The 16,346-nt window shown below is 45.1% G+C and overlaps 1 protein-coding gene and 1 long non-coding RNA gene across 2 annotated transcripts in view; one reads left to right on the plus strand and one right to left on the minus strand.

Moving 5' to 3' along the window:
- Positions 1–16,346, minus strand: part of LOC149442413 (A.superbus venom factor 1-like) — a 476,989-nt gene that overhangs the window by 217,864 nt on the left and 242,779 nt on the right. Inside the window, exon 18 of the mRNA XM_089656130.1 lies at positions 7,290–7,523. Coding sequence (XP_089512256.1) covers positions 7,290–7,523 — 234 coding nt within the window. The remainder of the gene's footprint in view (positions 1–7,289; positions 7,524–16,346) is intronic.
- Positions 13,614–16,346, plus strand: part of LOC149442414 (uncharacterized) — a 167,122-nt gene continuing 164,389 nt past the window's right edge. Inside the window, exon 1 of the long non-coding RNA XR_016307194.1 lies at positions 13,614–13,738. This is a non-coding gene — a long non-coding RNA (uncharacterized LOC149442414). The remainder of the gene's footprint in view (positions 13,739–16,346) is intronic.

Below are 16,346 nucleotides of genomic sequence, written 5' to 3' on the forward strand. Positions count from 1 at the left end.
AGCTCTGACCTTAATTGAAGAACAGGATACCGTGATCTGAAGGTTGCAGAAACAAATGTCAGTCTTAAAGGAGACTTTTCTTGATGCGGTGACTTGCGATGCTCTGCGGTGACTTGCGACTAGTATCGTGAACTCTCTGGATGCAACACGTGGTCTCTTGATGGATAGCGGTGCGGGCACTCTAGCTCTGGACTGTGGCCCTCCCCTCATGCATCTCTTTCTCTCTCTAGGGGTGCCGGAGGTTTGGCGCTCTCTCTCTGACTGTCTTGCCTTTGCCGTTATGCCACTTTAAGAGTCGGTTGCAGTCTGACTAATGCGCACGTGCTATGGCCTGTACTGTTGTTCCGCTGAGGTGTCTCCGCGTGGCGGTATATGTTGGCGCTTTGTTTCTCTAGTGTACTCTTTACTGTGCAAGTTGAGGAGCACTGTTGCTTGACCTCTGAGGGTAATAGTTCCACTGTGGCAGGTGCAGCACCCTTTGGTGCCTAGTGCGCTGTGGCATTAGAAAAATTATGCAATTGCTGTTTCTTTTGTTTGATTGGACTGACTTTACTCTGTAATTCCTCCAATGCCGCTCTATGGATTCAGTAGGTTTAAAGAGCACACCGAATACTTTAGTTAACTTCTTTAATAACTTCAATCTTCTTCATATAACTGCTTACAATGGCTTGTTTCATTTATCATACAGTAGCTTATTTCTGTATATTACAGTGGTTTGATTTGATAGCTTGATAAATTTGTTAGATTCAGTAAATTTGTTCACACACAACAGTTTCAACACACAGATCCACCTGCACTGTCAAACAATAGAAGAACATACAAGTGCATTAAATACCTATTTGGCCTTCTCTGCTCCATAAAGCTTTTCTGATTGGAACTGTCTGTTTCCTCTTCTGTCTGGTGAGCATGTGTCTCTAGAAAATCCTAGCAGTGAGTTTTACACAGGCATAAATGTGAAACTGGCTGGGATTGGTTAAGGCTCTGTACAGTGTGAGGCTGTCTGTGATTGGCTCAGCTCTATACTAACTCTTAAAGGCATATTTTCCTTTTCTGCTTCTGCTAACACAATGAATATATAAATGTCATATAACAATCAAAGACATAAATTACAGCAATGATTTTGCTTTTGGCTTTAACATACACACATATATACTATACTGAGGTTATTGGCAGGTTTGGTATACACATATACTAGCAACCTAGGACTGGTCTTAGCTGGCCAGCTACACCGCTGCCTACCAAGACACGGCTCGACCCTGACCCGAGGCCCCTCTGTCCACCCCCGGAGTAGACTTGGCGAGCGACCCTACCCCCCCCCAGAACCGCCCTGCCTCGGTGAGGCCTACCATCCCGGACCTCCTGTGCCCATTCGATATTCAACCCCATCCTAACCTGCAACCCACCTGGCGACTTCCTCATAACCTTCCAACCTGGGACTCAAGCAAACTGGAACTTACAACCTACAAATTTGCTGAACTGATCTCTATCCACCCAGATTCTAATCTCTCGAACTCCTGCTACAAGAAGCCACGTCAATGTGATTCGCCACTGCATGACGAACTTTCTGCAACAATGTGCCCCGAGAAACCTTTCACCTCCCTCTCTTGATTACCACTCCGCTTACCCTCCTAATATGACACCTGTACTCCTCATCCTTACACTCCTCTCCTCCATTCCCAAAATCTCCTCTCTCTACCCCCCTATTCCCCCAAAACAACTGTACATCGCTCCCTCACTGCTTCCATCTCCCCACTATGGCTCTCACCACCTCCTCCTAATACTCCACTCTCCCACCGACCCACACGCCACCACTAGCAGACTTACACGCTTCTGCACATCTCGCTCCCATGCCACCTCTCTTATCCTTCTTCTCCTAACCGCCGGGGACATCTCCCCGAACCCTGGTCCCCCATCACCTCAGAGGAAGATGAAAGAAAGTGTCAAGGTCCTACCTTTTCCCTGAGGTTTTGTTACTCCATGTGCTGGCGTCCATTTTGGATTCTGCTGTGCATGGTGGGAATCCTTTTATGCCTTCAGGTCTCTGAGGTCCATCCCCCAGAGGGGTGTGGCTGATGACATATAAGCCTGTGGCCCGCACATGCTCTTTGCACTTGTGTCTTGTGTCTTTGTCTTCCTACAGCTCTGTGTATAAACTCGTGACTCTTCTGGTATCTGACTCGGCTTGTGATTTAGACCATTCTCTGTGTTTTCCTTCGATCTGACCTTCCGTTGCTGAACCCGGCCCGTGACCTGTGATTCTCTGTCTACTGTTCTGTACCGTTTTGTCCCGTTGTTGTCGACCCGGCTTGCCTGACTACGCTATTGTCATTCTCACCAGCTACACGCCATTGGCGGCGGCCATTACCGCAGTCGGGGTGTCTCGGGGGCCGTGACCTGGTTCCTGGCTGCGTCAAGTCCATCCCCACCATCAGGGGCCCTGGTGAAGGGCAGCCTGGGACTTAGACTCCGCGCCCTGAGGGACTTCGGTCTGTTGGTGGTGGTTGTCGTCAGCCAGTGCGTTACCCTGCCACTAGGCCTACCTGTCCGTTCCACAGCCCTGCCCTAACAGAGCGCACAAACCTTGCGCATTACCTCAATAAATAATGACTAATTTTATTAATAAGGAAATATACTCACAAAATGATTGTATAACAGGCATAAGTAACCACAATCCAAACAGGGTTACAGGTAAATCAAAAAGGGGGGGTGAAGGCTAACGCGTTTCGAAGGGTGCTCCCTTCTTCATCAGAGCTGGGTTTGGCAGATAGAAACTTCAGTATGGCAGATTTCCCATGGCAAGGAAATATTCAGCCACTGAGTGTCAGTATTACAGCAGTTCAGCCTGTTTAGTGTGAGCCACACTCCACTACCGCCCTACTCAAGATCACCAACGACCTGCTAACCCCCAAAGCTAATGGCTACTACTCAGTCCTCCTACTCCTCGGCCTTCGACACAGTTGACCACCCCCTCCTCCTTAAAAAAACTTTACTCCCTTGGCATCAGAGACTCCGCTCTCTCCTGGCTCTCCTCCTACCTATCCCAGCACTCCTTCAGTGTTACCTATAACGCTGCCACCTCCCCCTCTCTGTTGGGGTCCCCAAGGCTCTGTCCTCGGGCCCCTTCTCTTCTCCATCTACACCTCCTCCCTTGGCCAACTGATACACTCCCACGGCTTCAACTACCCCTCTACGCCAATGACACGCAATTCTACCTCTCTACCCCTCGCCTCACCCCTTCAGTCTCTGCCCGAATCACCTGCCTACTGAACGACATATCAGACTGGATGTCACTCCACTTCCTCAAACTAAACCTCTCCAAAACCAAGCTCCTAGTTTTCCCCCCAGCCCGCCCCCCCCCCCCATCCTCTCCATCACGACCAATAACGCCACCATCAGTCCCACCCCGCAATCCAAAGTCCTAGGCATCACTCTAGACTCTAATCTGTCCTTCTAACCCCATGTCCAATCGCTGGCAAATTCATGCAGGCTCCACCTCCACAATATCTCCAAAATACGCTCGTTCCTAACCCCAGACACTACTAAACAACTCATTCACTCCCTTATTATCTCACGACTCGACTACTGCAACTCCCTCCTCACCGGCTTACCTCATCACAAACTATCCCAGCTTCAGTCTATCCTGAACTCAGTGGACAGACGTATCCACCTTACCAACCGCTCCGTATCCGCCACCCCCCTCTGCCAATTCCTCCACTGGCTTCCAATTGCCCAACACGTAAAATTCAAACTACTAACGTTGACGTACAAAGCTATTCATAATACTGCCCCAAACTACCTCACCGACCTGTTATCCAAATACCACCCAACATGTACTCTTTGCTCCTCACAAGACCTCCTACTCTCTAGCTCCCTGGTCTCCTCCTCCCATGCCCAACTCCAGGACTTCTCTAGGACTTCCCCCATCCTCTGGAACTCACTACCCCAATCCATCAGACTATCACCTACCCTCCTCATCTTTAGGCGCACCCTGAAAACCCATCTATTCAGGGAAGCCTACCCCGCCCTCACCTAACAGCCGATCTCCTCTACTCCTCCTACCACTCCATCCCCCACAGCCATTTCCTCCTGTACCATTATCCCCTCCCTCCTAGATTGTAAGCCTAAGAGCAGGGCCCTCGAACCCCTCATGTATTGTATTGCTATTGTACTGTCTCATGTATTGTCTCCCTTTATAATGTACAGCGCTGAGCAAACTTTTTGGCGCTATATAAATACTGTATAATAATGTTATTGTCAGGAATGGACTCGCCAATGGTGGTGGGACTCACCTGCCTCGTGGGCTGCAGTACCAGGGCTGGCCAGCGGGTGCTCTCAGCAACCAGAGGCTCACTCCTGCAATCAGCCATCACCAACTGAGGCTGATTGCAGGAGGTGTATTTAAGGAATGGCCAGACCTGCAGTCAGTGCCTTGTTGTACTGTTTCGCTTGGCCCTGGTATCCTGTTCCTGCTTGCTTCTGTCCTGATTCAACACGAACTCTGCCTGTACTGACCTCGGCTAGTCCTGACCACTCTCCCGCCTGCTCCTGGTACCTTGTTTGCCCGTTTGCTAACGACCCGGCCTGCCTGACTACGTTTAGTGTTGTATGTATGGTTGTTTGTTGGAGGTTTGGTTTGTTGCACTGTGTTATGTTTTGCACTGCGTTTATGTATTGCTAGTCTTAATAAATTGTATTGTTATACTGTACCTGAAGCCTGCGTTTCCCTGTATCAGTCCACACACTTCTGGTCATACCCAGGTTTCTGACAGTTATCTTGTAACAGTAACATGCAGTAGGTGCAATACCCAAAATATTACCTTGGATTCCACATTGGATAGGCGCTATGACTGGGGGGTGGCCCTTTCTCATGACTTACTGCTAGAGGAACGTATGCACTTTCTCTTGTGGACAGCAGGGCTGGCGGACGTCTGGAGCGAACTTCACCCAACTGAGCGCAACTTTACATTCTATCCCAACTCTCATGACAGTTTTTGTAGCATTGACCATATATTCATGCATGTTCAGTAGCTTCCCTTGGTCAGGCAGATAGCTATTCCCTCCTCGCCCTGGTCGGACCATGATCCCCTGGTACTCCTCCTTGCCCTCTCTGGTTCGGTACGGCGCCCCTTTCACTAGAGCATTAATGATTCTCTATTGACCACTCAGGTTACCTTCCAACAAATAGAATCTTTCTTACGCACATACTTCATGGAAAACTCGGGATCTGTCTCTTCGGCAGTGCCCCTGTGGGAGGCGCATAAAGCCACGGTACGGGGTCATGTTATACAGCTGGCAGCGATTCGGAAGCGGGAGCGGGGGCGCCGACTTTTGGAGCTTCATTCTCTACTGGCCTCTGCAGATGCTTGTTGGAAGTCATTACCATCCGCGACCCATAAACGCTCTGGCGGCAGAGCAGGCCCTGCGTTGGACCAAACACAAATTTTATTCCTGTGCAAATAAGCCGAGTCCAATGCTTGCCAGGAAACTCAATTCTGTGGGAAAATCCCATAAATCGATCCGATTGTGACTTCCCGCGGGTGGCTGTACTTCTAATCCCCAGCAGACTGTCTCCCATTTTGCAGACTTCCTTTCGCCCCTTTACGCTAAACCAGATCCCTTCCCTGTGGCTCAGGCAGAGGCATTCTTCCAAGATCTCCAACTTCCTGGATTATCCGAGGCAGCGCAGATGGCCCTCAACACCGGTGTCACCGTATCGGAAGTGCTCCAAGCTATCAAATCTCTACGGTCCATCGCGGTCACAGGTCCCGACGGCTTTTCCGGTCTCTATCATAAGAAAATTTGCAACCCTGTTAGCGCTCTTCTTGGCTGACTATTTTAATGAGTTACGACAGGGCTCTTTGCCCTCTCCGGACTCGCTTAGAGCTCATATCTCCATGATTCCTAAAACGACCGATGATGAGCAGGAACCGCAAGCCTTCAGGTCCATTTCTCTTCTTAATGAAGACCTGAAGATATTAGGCAAGATTCCTAGTTTTCGTATCAATAAATATTTTTGTAGTCTGGTTCACAGGGACCAAGTAGGTTTCGTCCCTGGGAGGCAGGAGGTTGATATTGTTTGTAAGGTGGTCCATCTTATATATTTTCTACAACAGTGGAAAATCCCAGGATTCTTACTGTCCTTAGACATATATAAAGCCTTTGATTCTCTATCTTGGGAATATCTGTGGTTTGTGCTGTCTCGTTGGGGTTTTGGGGATTCTATTATTTCCTGGATTCAAACCTTGTATTCTTCCCCTTGGCTTCTGTTAAGTATGCTGGGTATTTCTCAGATCCCTTTCCTATTTGGCTAGGGACGAGACAGGGCTGCCCCCTGTCCCCGGCACTCTTTGTCCTGGCGCTTGAGCCGCTGGCTTTGGTGCTCTGGACTGATTGTAATGTATCGGGGGTTCCGCGGGACAGGAGTTCAAGTTGAACCTTTTTGCGGACGATGCCCTCTTGACTCACCAATACCCTGATGACGCTACCAAATTTGCAACAAGTTCTTGAGTGCTTTTCTTTGATTTCAGGTCTCTGCATTAATTTGGATAAGACTGTTACGCTTAATATTACTTTGGACTCAGATTTGGTTTCGCTCCTACAGTCCCACTTCCCTTACAAATGGGTTTCTTCTTCTCCTGAATACCTAGGCATTCGCTTGACCCTCACCTATGACTCACTGTTTGCTGCAAACTATTATCCATTGCTTCGCTCTGTGTCATCTCGTATGCATTCTTGCCAATTTCCGCACCTGTCTTGGATAGGACGGGTTAATTCAGTGAAAATGACCATCTTGCCGAAATTGTTATACTATTTTCGCACCCTTCCAGCGCGGGTTCCTCCTCATTTTCTTTGGTTGATTCAGGCGAAGATTATGCATTTTATCTGGGCCGATAAACACCCCAGAGTCTCCAGAACTACGCTTTTTGTTTATAGACTCCAGCGTGGTCTTTGGGTACCTAATGTAAGTAAGTATTATCCGGCGAGCCAGATTGCCCCACTGTCTTTCCACCCACAGTTAATGGCAAGGAACCACCCTTGGTCTCCCACATCACAAATGGCCCCATTCACAAGTATGAATATGGCTTATAGAAACACTGCTGAGCTGCTGTGGTTACTGGTTCTGGCTTTCTCCCCCTGACTGGTTACTATTGGATCATCACTGTTACAGGCAGCATTAAACAACAGAAACCAAAGAAAGAAGTGGGCCATATTTAGAGGCCATGAAATCTGTTTCCCTACTCTGGTGAACTCTGTAGGTCCAGAACAAAACAATATATTACTCTACGTACCATATTTAAGATGATCTTCCTTCTCCACCTGCTCCTCCACTTGCTTTTCCTCTTCCTTCTGCACCTGTCCCTCCTCTTGCTTTTTTTCAATATGTCTGCAGCAGTTCAGAAATGCATCAGTGCAATCCTTTCCCTCCTGTATAAGATTGGAACGACGCTCGCAGGAATGCCCCATTGGGTTTTTTCTCATGCCGTCCATACAACAGATCTTCTGAAGGCCTGAAAATCTTGATGCTGTAAGATTGAGGAATCTGTACTGTAAAGTCATATTAATAAAACAAGGTTTATCCCATTATTTGGCTTTAAATTTGGACATTTCTGCAGACTGTAGATAGTTGTTTGTATTTTTATCTCCTAATTGAACTATCACTCTAGGCTGTCCTAAGACTCTGAGGTCCCCCCCCCCCCCAGTTTCTCCCTCACATCACATTCCTACCACTCTCTGCCCTGTGCTTTACTCCCCACACCATACTCTACTTACCCTGGTGTATATATAGACAATATGCCTTTTAGGAACCTGAAAACTTGTCAATTGCATGCATTTCATCTGCAGTGTTGATGTTAGAGTGTGAGTACTGAGGTTATACCTCCTTGGATTTACTTAGTGTATCTGTAATTTGTTTTGTTTTTTAAAGATGAAATATAGGCAATATGTTTTTTAAATTTTGGATAAAGTAAGGAAAGGGTTATAACCCATGTCAGGTTTTTTTTGCCATATGTGTCCCATTGCAGAGATTTCCTTTGACTTCCTATCCTGTCCTGTAGCCAAACAGGAAGTGAGAGTAAATCCCTATAAATTAAAGGAATTCCTTGGGGACCCCCAGGACATCAGATCTAGTGCCCCCATAGGAAGATTTCTCATTACTTTTCTGGGGACATCTCAAAATTTGTGATTTTCTTTTACTTTCAGTTTAGGTTCAAACTAGTGAGGTGTGGTATACCGCATGTAATTCACATAAGAATCGCACTGCATTCTTGTGCAAATTACATGTAATGATTCACTGCATTTCCTGCACCGCACAGTGTGAACCAGGTCTGAGTGATAATGGTTAATAGGACAAACAGAGAGGGTGAATCTCCCTTATAGAGGCAAAGGCAGCAATAAAAACTGACAGGTGTTCTAATCCATCTCCACTTGTTTTTGCGGGAAGGGGAAGAAAAACATGCGACCATGTATTCCTATGGAACTCTTCACACTGATCCGTTGCAGGTCATGTGCATTATTTAAAATCCTGCTTGCTGCATTTTTGGTGCAGGCTTGGTGCAGTAAAAAAAAAAAAAAATGCACCAAAAACTCAGCTCCCCATTGAAATCAATGGAAAATGCAGCAAAAATGCATTAAAAATGCACCTGCAGAGCATTTTTGGTATGGTTTTTGCCACATTTTTGGTAGGATCAGTGTGAGTAGCCTTACTTTAACATCAAGATTCTTTGGATCAAATATTATCAAACTGCTTGAAGCTGTAAATTGTATGATGAATACTGCAAGTACATTGTATGGTAGTACAACTAAACTCAGTAAAAAAAAAAAAAAACTATCACAGATTTGGATGGCCAGATGTGAATCCAAAGTTATTTTTTAAATTAACCAGTTGCTGACCGCAGATAGACTGTGGCCGGCCAATTCTGGGAGGGCGTGATATGACGTCCTCCCAGAACGCGTTCTACTGCGCGCCCCCGGTGATCTCTATGATCGCTGTGTCCTACGGACACAGCTGATCATGTAATGTGGTAAAAGGCCAATCACAGCGGTTTTTTACCACGTGATCAGCTGTGTCCAATGACACGCTGATCACAGGGAAATGCAATTGCCGGTTCTCGGCTGCACTTTCCTCACGCTGTCAGAATGTGGGGAAAGTACTGCCAAGAACCGGCAGTTGTTAGAGCAGGGATTGGCACAGATCATCAGGGCACTGATGATCGGTGCCCAGCAGTGCCACTCACCTGTGCCCATCATTGCCACCCATCAGTGCCACCCACCTGTGCCCAGTGCCCATCAGTGCAGCCCAGCAGTGCTGCCAGTCAGTGCCCAGCAGTTGCACCAGTCAGTGCCCAGCAGTGCCGCCAGTCAGTGCCGCCTATCAGTGCCCATCATCAGTGCCGCCTATCGGTTCCACCTATCCGTGCCACCTTATTAGTGCTGCCTATCAGTGCCCATCAGTGTTGCCTATCAGTGCAGCCTCATCAAACGCACATCAGTTAAGGAGAAAAATTACCTGTTTGCAAAACTTTAATAGAAACGAAGAAACTTTTTTTCCACATTTTTCTGCATTTTTTTGTTTATAGCGCAAAAAATAAACCCCCCAGCGGCAAGTAAATACCACCAAAAGAAAGCTCTATTTGTGAGAAAAAAAGATAAAAATTTCATATGGGTACAGTATTACACGACTGCGCAATTGTCATTCAAATTGCGACAGCACTGAAATCTGAAAATTGGCCTGGTAAGGAAGTGGGTATAAGTAACCGGTTGGTTAAATGTATTTTTTGGTGGTTCTGGTGGCCCCTATAGAACCAACCTTCACTATTCAGTGTGGCTGGAAGGGAGAAGCACGTGTAGGTAGAGGTTATTGCTGCCTATATCAAAGTGGAGGCTAGGACATCAGAAACTTTTAGCAGTGGGCATCCATGAAGGCTGCTGTTGCCTTTTTTTCAGAGCTAGCTTTATGAAGCGATGGGTATCCTGTTTGTGTGCACCTGTGACTTTTTGCATTAGGGTGGTGCCTCTGTGACTGAAGTTGCCAATTTATTTGCCGTGTTGCGAGGTATAGTATCATAGGTTATGATAGCATATACAATTTCCAGGAAAGCATCGTATGATAAGCATAAGCTCAGTCTACATGGTCAACTGATCGAAAGAGACAAAAGGACATTGTGAAGGATTGTGACCTGGAATAAGAAAACAACACCTGCAAAAGTGACTGCAGAGCTCCACCTCAGTCCTGTGAAGACTGTGCTTATGGTTATCTATTGATGTTTTCCCGGAATCTGTATATGCCGTCATGACCTTTGATGATCCTGTACCTCACAACACAACAATTAAATTGGCAATTTCAGTCACAGAGGCACCAGCTAAATTACACTAGATATTTGCCCTCTTTGAAGCTCAGTAAGCTCTGACATGACTCCATACTAGTAACAGCGCACGCAGTGAATGAAGAAAGTGAGGCTTCCCACCTGTTAGCTAGGTGTCTCATCACACAGAGGAAGCAAAAGAATGTTACATCACTTCCACTTTCAACCCAAAATATGTTGTCACTTTCACACCTGCAAATCATGTAGTGTTTCCATATTTTTCTCCAATCCCTGTATGTTATCTTGTAACAGTAACATGCAGTAGGTGCAATACTCAACAGCGATGCCATTAAAAATTATGGAGCCGGGGGGATCTCAACATGGCGTTGGACCCTAGACTTGATATCTCCCAAGATGCCTCTCACCTTTCCTATGCGGACTCAAGAAAACTTTGGCGGGTGAACGATCGGTAGATGCGTAGAGAATTATGCACAGTGAGGACAGAGATTATACATTCTTTTCGGCCCCTCATAACTCCTACTCTAGACTGGATTATTTTCTGGTACAGCAATCCACTTTACCACTGGTGCTCTCTAGTGGCATCGGCACTCATACAATCTCAGATCATACCCCAATCTTGCTCTTCCTATTTTTAGGGGATAAGTCTTGCCCAATTCGCAAACGGAGCCTGAATGAAAGCCTAATCCAACAACCTCAACACGCCACTTCCATTGTAAGGCCATTAGGGAATACTTTGCCACTAACACGACCAAACATTCCTCCTTGTGTATTATATGGGAAGCTCGTAAGTGTGTGGTGAAGAGCATTGAAAGAAGAGTAGTCTTGCTCGTATATTCCTAAATTCCTTCCATAACTATCCCTCAGGCTAACAAACTTTTTAGGTCACAGGAGACTGCGAACTGCTTCAAGACCTACTATGAAAAACTTTATAATCTCTCCAAGGAGGGCACCCCCCGCGAGTTGCAAGACTGTATGTCTTCCATAGATGTCTATCTGCGTGCCTCCAGGATGCCTCAGCTTTCTAGACAGAAGAGGACGGTCATGGAACACCCAATTACGACAGAGGAGGTTTTAGCAGCCATGCAAACTATGGATAAGGGCAAGGACCCGAAGCCTGATGGTTTCCTGTTGATCTATTACCAAATGTTTGCGTACCAGCTTGCCCCAAACGTCTTTCTTGTAATGCCCTCTTGGAAGGAGCAAGTTTGCTAGTTGACTCTTTACATGCCCACATTGCATTGATAACGAAAGAGGACAAGGGTGGATCAGACTGTGCAAATTATTGCCCCATCTTATTACTGAATGTCAACCTTAAGATACTTACAAAGATTCTAGTTTACGTCTAATTTCAGTTATCCCAGCATTGATTCACTGTGATCAAGCTTCATACCTAACAGACAGGCCAGAGACGACACATATCACGCTCTAAACCTGATCCACACAGCTCGGTCGGAGGACATTCCCTTGATGCTGATTTCGGCAGATGTGGAAAAAGCTTTCAATCAAGTTAACTGGCTCTTTATGAAATGGACTCTCCAACGTGTAGGTTGGGCCCCAACATGTGTACATGGATTGACGCCATTTACACTCAGCCTAATGCAGCAGTGAAGACCAATAAAGCAATTTCCTCTACGTTTCACATGAGCAATGGGAACTGTCAGGGTTGTCCACTTTAGCCCCTGATCTTTGTGTTGGCTTTTAAACCCCTTTTGTCACATCAGGGCCAACCCAGACATTCGGGGGATACAAAGTGGGAACACCCACCATGAAGTTGCAGCTTATGCAGATGATTTATTGTTTTTTTAACCAACCCTGAAATTACTATCCCTAATCTGTTAAACTCCCTAAAGACATATGTAGCCTTGTCCAACTACAAGATAAATGTACAAAAGTCAGAGGCGATTAATGTGAATTTATCCCCTGCAAGGTTCCTGAATATCAGGCAAAACGTTTAATTTAAATGGGCTCACCACTGACTAAAATATCTTGGTGTCTTCCTGACCCTGTCACTACCTGATTTATTTAAAGAAAACTTACTTCCATGGTTGACCAAGACCAAGGCTGACCATCAAGGATGGCAATTGGTATCATTTGCCTGGTTTGGGAGAAATAGTATCTTAGATGACAGTTCTCCAGAGAATACTTTACTTGCTTCAGACACTCCCAATCCAGCTGTCATGCATCCTCCTCAGATCTGTAAGGGGGGAATTCCTATACTTTCTTTGGGGCAATACAACCAAATGGATAGCTCTCCGTCTTTTAAACCTACCAAAGAAAAACAGGGGCATTGGCTTCCCGGATTCCACTAAATACTACTATGCGGTACATATGGCGAGGACACTTGACTGGATCAAACATTCCTGAGAGAAGGGGTGGGTAGAGTTGGAACAGAACTCATCCCCAGTGCCATTACAAACCCTTCCATGGCAAATGGCTCTGCTTCCGACGTGGGTTAAATCTCACCCTTTGATCAGAACTACACTCCTGATCCTCAATAAGGCTGGATGCCTGCCTAGAACTCCCTTCTCCATTAATACATACTTATCCTCAGTTGTTGGGGTGTTAAACTTCCCACCAGGTCTGGATGATCCCAAATTCAAAATTTTTCTTCAGACCAACCAAATTAGGGCTTGCCATTTTACTCAGGGAATGCAATGAAGTTCCATAGAGGACATCAGGAATATGGTGTCAACCACCTTAGACTAATGGAGGGCTATGCAGATCCGACATTACCTGTTGTCCTCCTCATGAGGGGGACCCACAACAGGCCATACTACGGTCTTTGAGGATTGGACTGCTTGGACCGAACCCTTCTACTCCATGCGATCTCTAAAATCCATGCTATGTTGTCTACTCCGCCTGAAGGCTATGTGCCTCCATTTCTAAATAAAGGGGAAAGGGACCTTGACCTGACATTTACAGATAAGCAGCAAGAACATATCCTATACTTTGCCCACTGCTCCTCCTTAACCAGTAGACTTCAGGAATCCGGGTATAAAGTATTGACGCGTTGGTATAGGGTGCCTTCCATTTTGCACAGGATCTATCCTGCACTTACACCGCTTTGTTGGTGTTGCCAAAAAGAGTAAGGTACCATGCTACATGTTTTCTGGACTTACCCAAGTATCCCCCTATTTTGGAACTCAACTCGTGAAGTGATCTACAAGTTGACTGATATACGCTTGGATGATAAGCCAGAAACATGTCTACTCCATCTAACCCCTCTCTCTCAATGTAGATACAAGAAATCGCTTTTGAGACATTTACTACATGCAGAAAATCTGCATCCCGCAAAAATGGAAATACACAGACCCCGGGACGATGGGCCAGTGGATTGCTGCGGTGAACGAGATTGCAGATGTGGAAAGTCTAACAGCTGCCATGAGAAGGAAGGAGGAACAAAACCGCAAAACAAGGTATTACTGGCACAACATCCAATACTCCAATGACTACAACACCTACATGTCCTCCTCTGTCCATTAGAAGAATTCAATGCAGATGGTTTATAAGCAGCAAAAAAAGAGGATTTATTTTGATACAGTGCTTCCCCCCCTCTCCAAATACATTTTTGGCAGGGGTTTCCCTGCAGCCTCATCCCCCCCCCCCTTTTTTTTTCTCTCCCTCTGATCCTTACCACTCTTCCTCTCTTTTCTTTTCTTTTCATTCTTTATCTTTCTTGTACAAAAAAAAAAGGAAAATGTACGATAGCAAGACTAAACAGGAGAAGTGTGGTAATAATATGTTTACATAACACATAGCTAATGGTTATTTAAGTTTGAGGGTTTCAACCAGACAGATAGGAAATTCTGATTTAGTCACCACCACTTTTACTTACATGCTGTATAACGGTTTTCCTTATTTGCAGTCCTATATCTGGTAATATGTCAGATTTTTTTTGTCTGACTAGTGACAATAGTTGTTCTGCCTTATTTGGATATATTGCACCTTCTTTTCCCCTTATTTGATTCTTTTTGTTTCTGTAAGATGTCTTGTCTTGCTGAAGTACGCAATAAAAAATTTTACTAAAAAAAAAAAAAATATATGTAGCCTGGTATAGACCTGCCTGACAGTGACTCCCCCCACCACCACCACCACCACCTTCTCAGGCATGAAGAGAAGAAGAAAAAGGTAATACACCTTACTCACCACCACATTGGGGTTACCCTAGCCCCTGAAGAATTTATTTGAAATGAATAGCTGAGCCTTAGCAGTGTAGTGATCTACATTGGTTTGGGATAGTGGTCTTGCCTCTAATCTGGTCCTTGATACAAAACACTATTGCTCCCACTGATGCCAACAATGATGCACTATTTCTTCCACTGACACCAACAGTGGGTCATCATTCCTACCACTTCTATAAAAGATGAGACACTATTCCTCCCGCTAATACCAATGATGGGGCAAATATTCCTCCTCCTTCTACAGGCCACATTCGCTATATAATTTTCTTACTACCACTGATCACCAGGCCTAAGACTACTGTCCACTTCCAATGCCCATAATACAACTCCCTCAAAGTCTGAAGGAACTGGCCCTTTGTTTAGAAAGTTTGGAGACCCCTGGTTTGGGATATACAGGTGTATCTCAATAAATTAGAATATCAGCAAAAAGTTTATTTATGTCAGTAATTCAATTAAAAAAGTGAAACTCATATACTATATAGATTCATTACACACACAGTGATATATTTCAAGCATTTCTTTCTTTTAATTTTGATGATTGTGGCTTACAGCTAGTCAAAACCCAAAATTCAGTATCACAGAAAATTAGAATATTGTGAAAAAGTTCAATATTGTAACTCTAATCAGCTAATTCACTCAAAACACCTGTAAAGGTTTTCTGGGCCCTTAAATGGTCTCTCAGTTTGGTTCAGTAAGTTACACAATCACGGGGAAGACTGCTGACTTGACAGTTTTCCAGACGAAAGTCATTGATACCCTCCTCAAGGAGGGTAAGTCACTAAATAACACTGCTAAAGAAACTGGCTGTTCACAGAGTGCTGTATTCAAGCATATTAATGAAAAGTTGAGTGGAAGGAAAAGTGTAATAGAAAAAGGTGCACAAGCAACAGGGATAACCACCTTGAAAAGAATTATGAAGCAAAAGCCATTAAAAAATTTGGGGGAGATTCACAAGGAGTGGACTATGGCTGGTGTCAGTGCTTCAAGAGCCACCACACACAGACATATCCAGGATATGGGCTACAACTGTTGCATTCCTTGTGTCAAGCCACTCCTGAACCAGAGACAACGTCAGAAGCATCTTACTTGGGCTAAGAAAAAAAAAAAAGAACTGGACTGTTGCTCTGTGGTCCAAAGTAAATCTTGCATTTCATTTGGTCCAGTGTGAAGTTTCAACAGTCAGTGATGATTTGGGGAGCCATATCATCTGCTGGTGTTGGTCCACTGTATTTTATCAAGTCTAAAGTCAGCGCAATGCTCTACCAGGAAATTCTAGAGCACTTCATGTTTCCCTCTGCTGACCAGCTTTATGGAGATCCTGATTTCATGTTCCAACAGGACTTGGCACCTGCCCACTCTGCCAAAAGTACCAATACCAGGTTTAATGATCATTGTATCACTGTGCTTGATTGGCCAGCAAAGTCACCTAACCTAAACTTCAGAGAATCTGTAGGGTATTGTCAAGAGGAAGATGAGACACCAGATTCAACAATGCAGATGAGCTGAAGGCCACTATCAAAGCAACCATGACACCTCAGCAATGCCACAGGCTGATCGCCTCCGTGCCATATCGCAATGATGAAGTAATTCATGCAAAAGCAGCCCCGACCAAGTACTGAGTGCATACTATACTGGACATACTTTTCAGTAAGCCAATATTTCTGTATTAAAAACCTTTTTTTACTGGTCTTATGTAATATTCTATTTTTTGAGATACTGAATTTTGGATTTTCCCTAGCTGTATTTATAATCATCAAAATTAAAAGAAATAAATGCTTGAAATATATCACTTTGTGTGTAATGAATCTATTTAATATATGAGTTTCACTTTTTGAATTGAATT

The sequence above is a fragment of the Staurois parvus genome, unplaced genomic scaffold (assembly GCF_062004578.1).
Source record: "Staurois parvus isolate SC_StPar_1 unplaced genomic scaffold, SC_StPar_1.0 ptg000887l, whole genome shotgun sequence".
In the NCBI taxonomy this organism is placed as follows: domain Eukaryota; kingdom Metazoa; phylum Chordata; class Amphibia; order Anura; family Ranidae; genus Staurois; species Staurois parvus.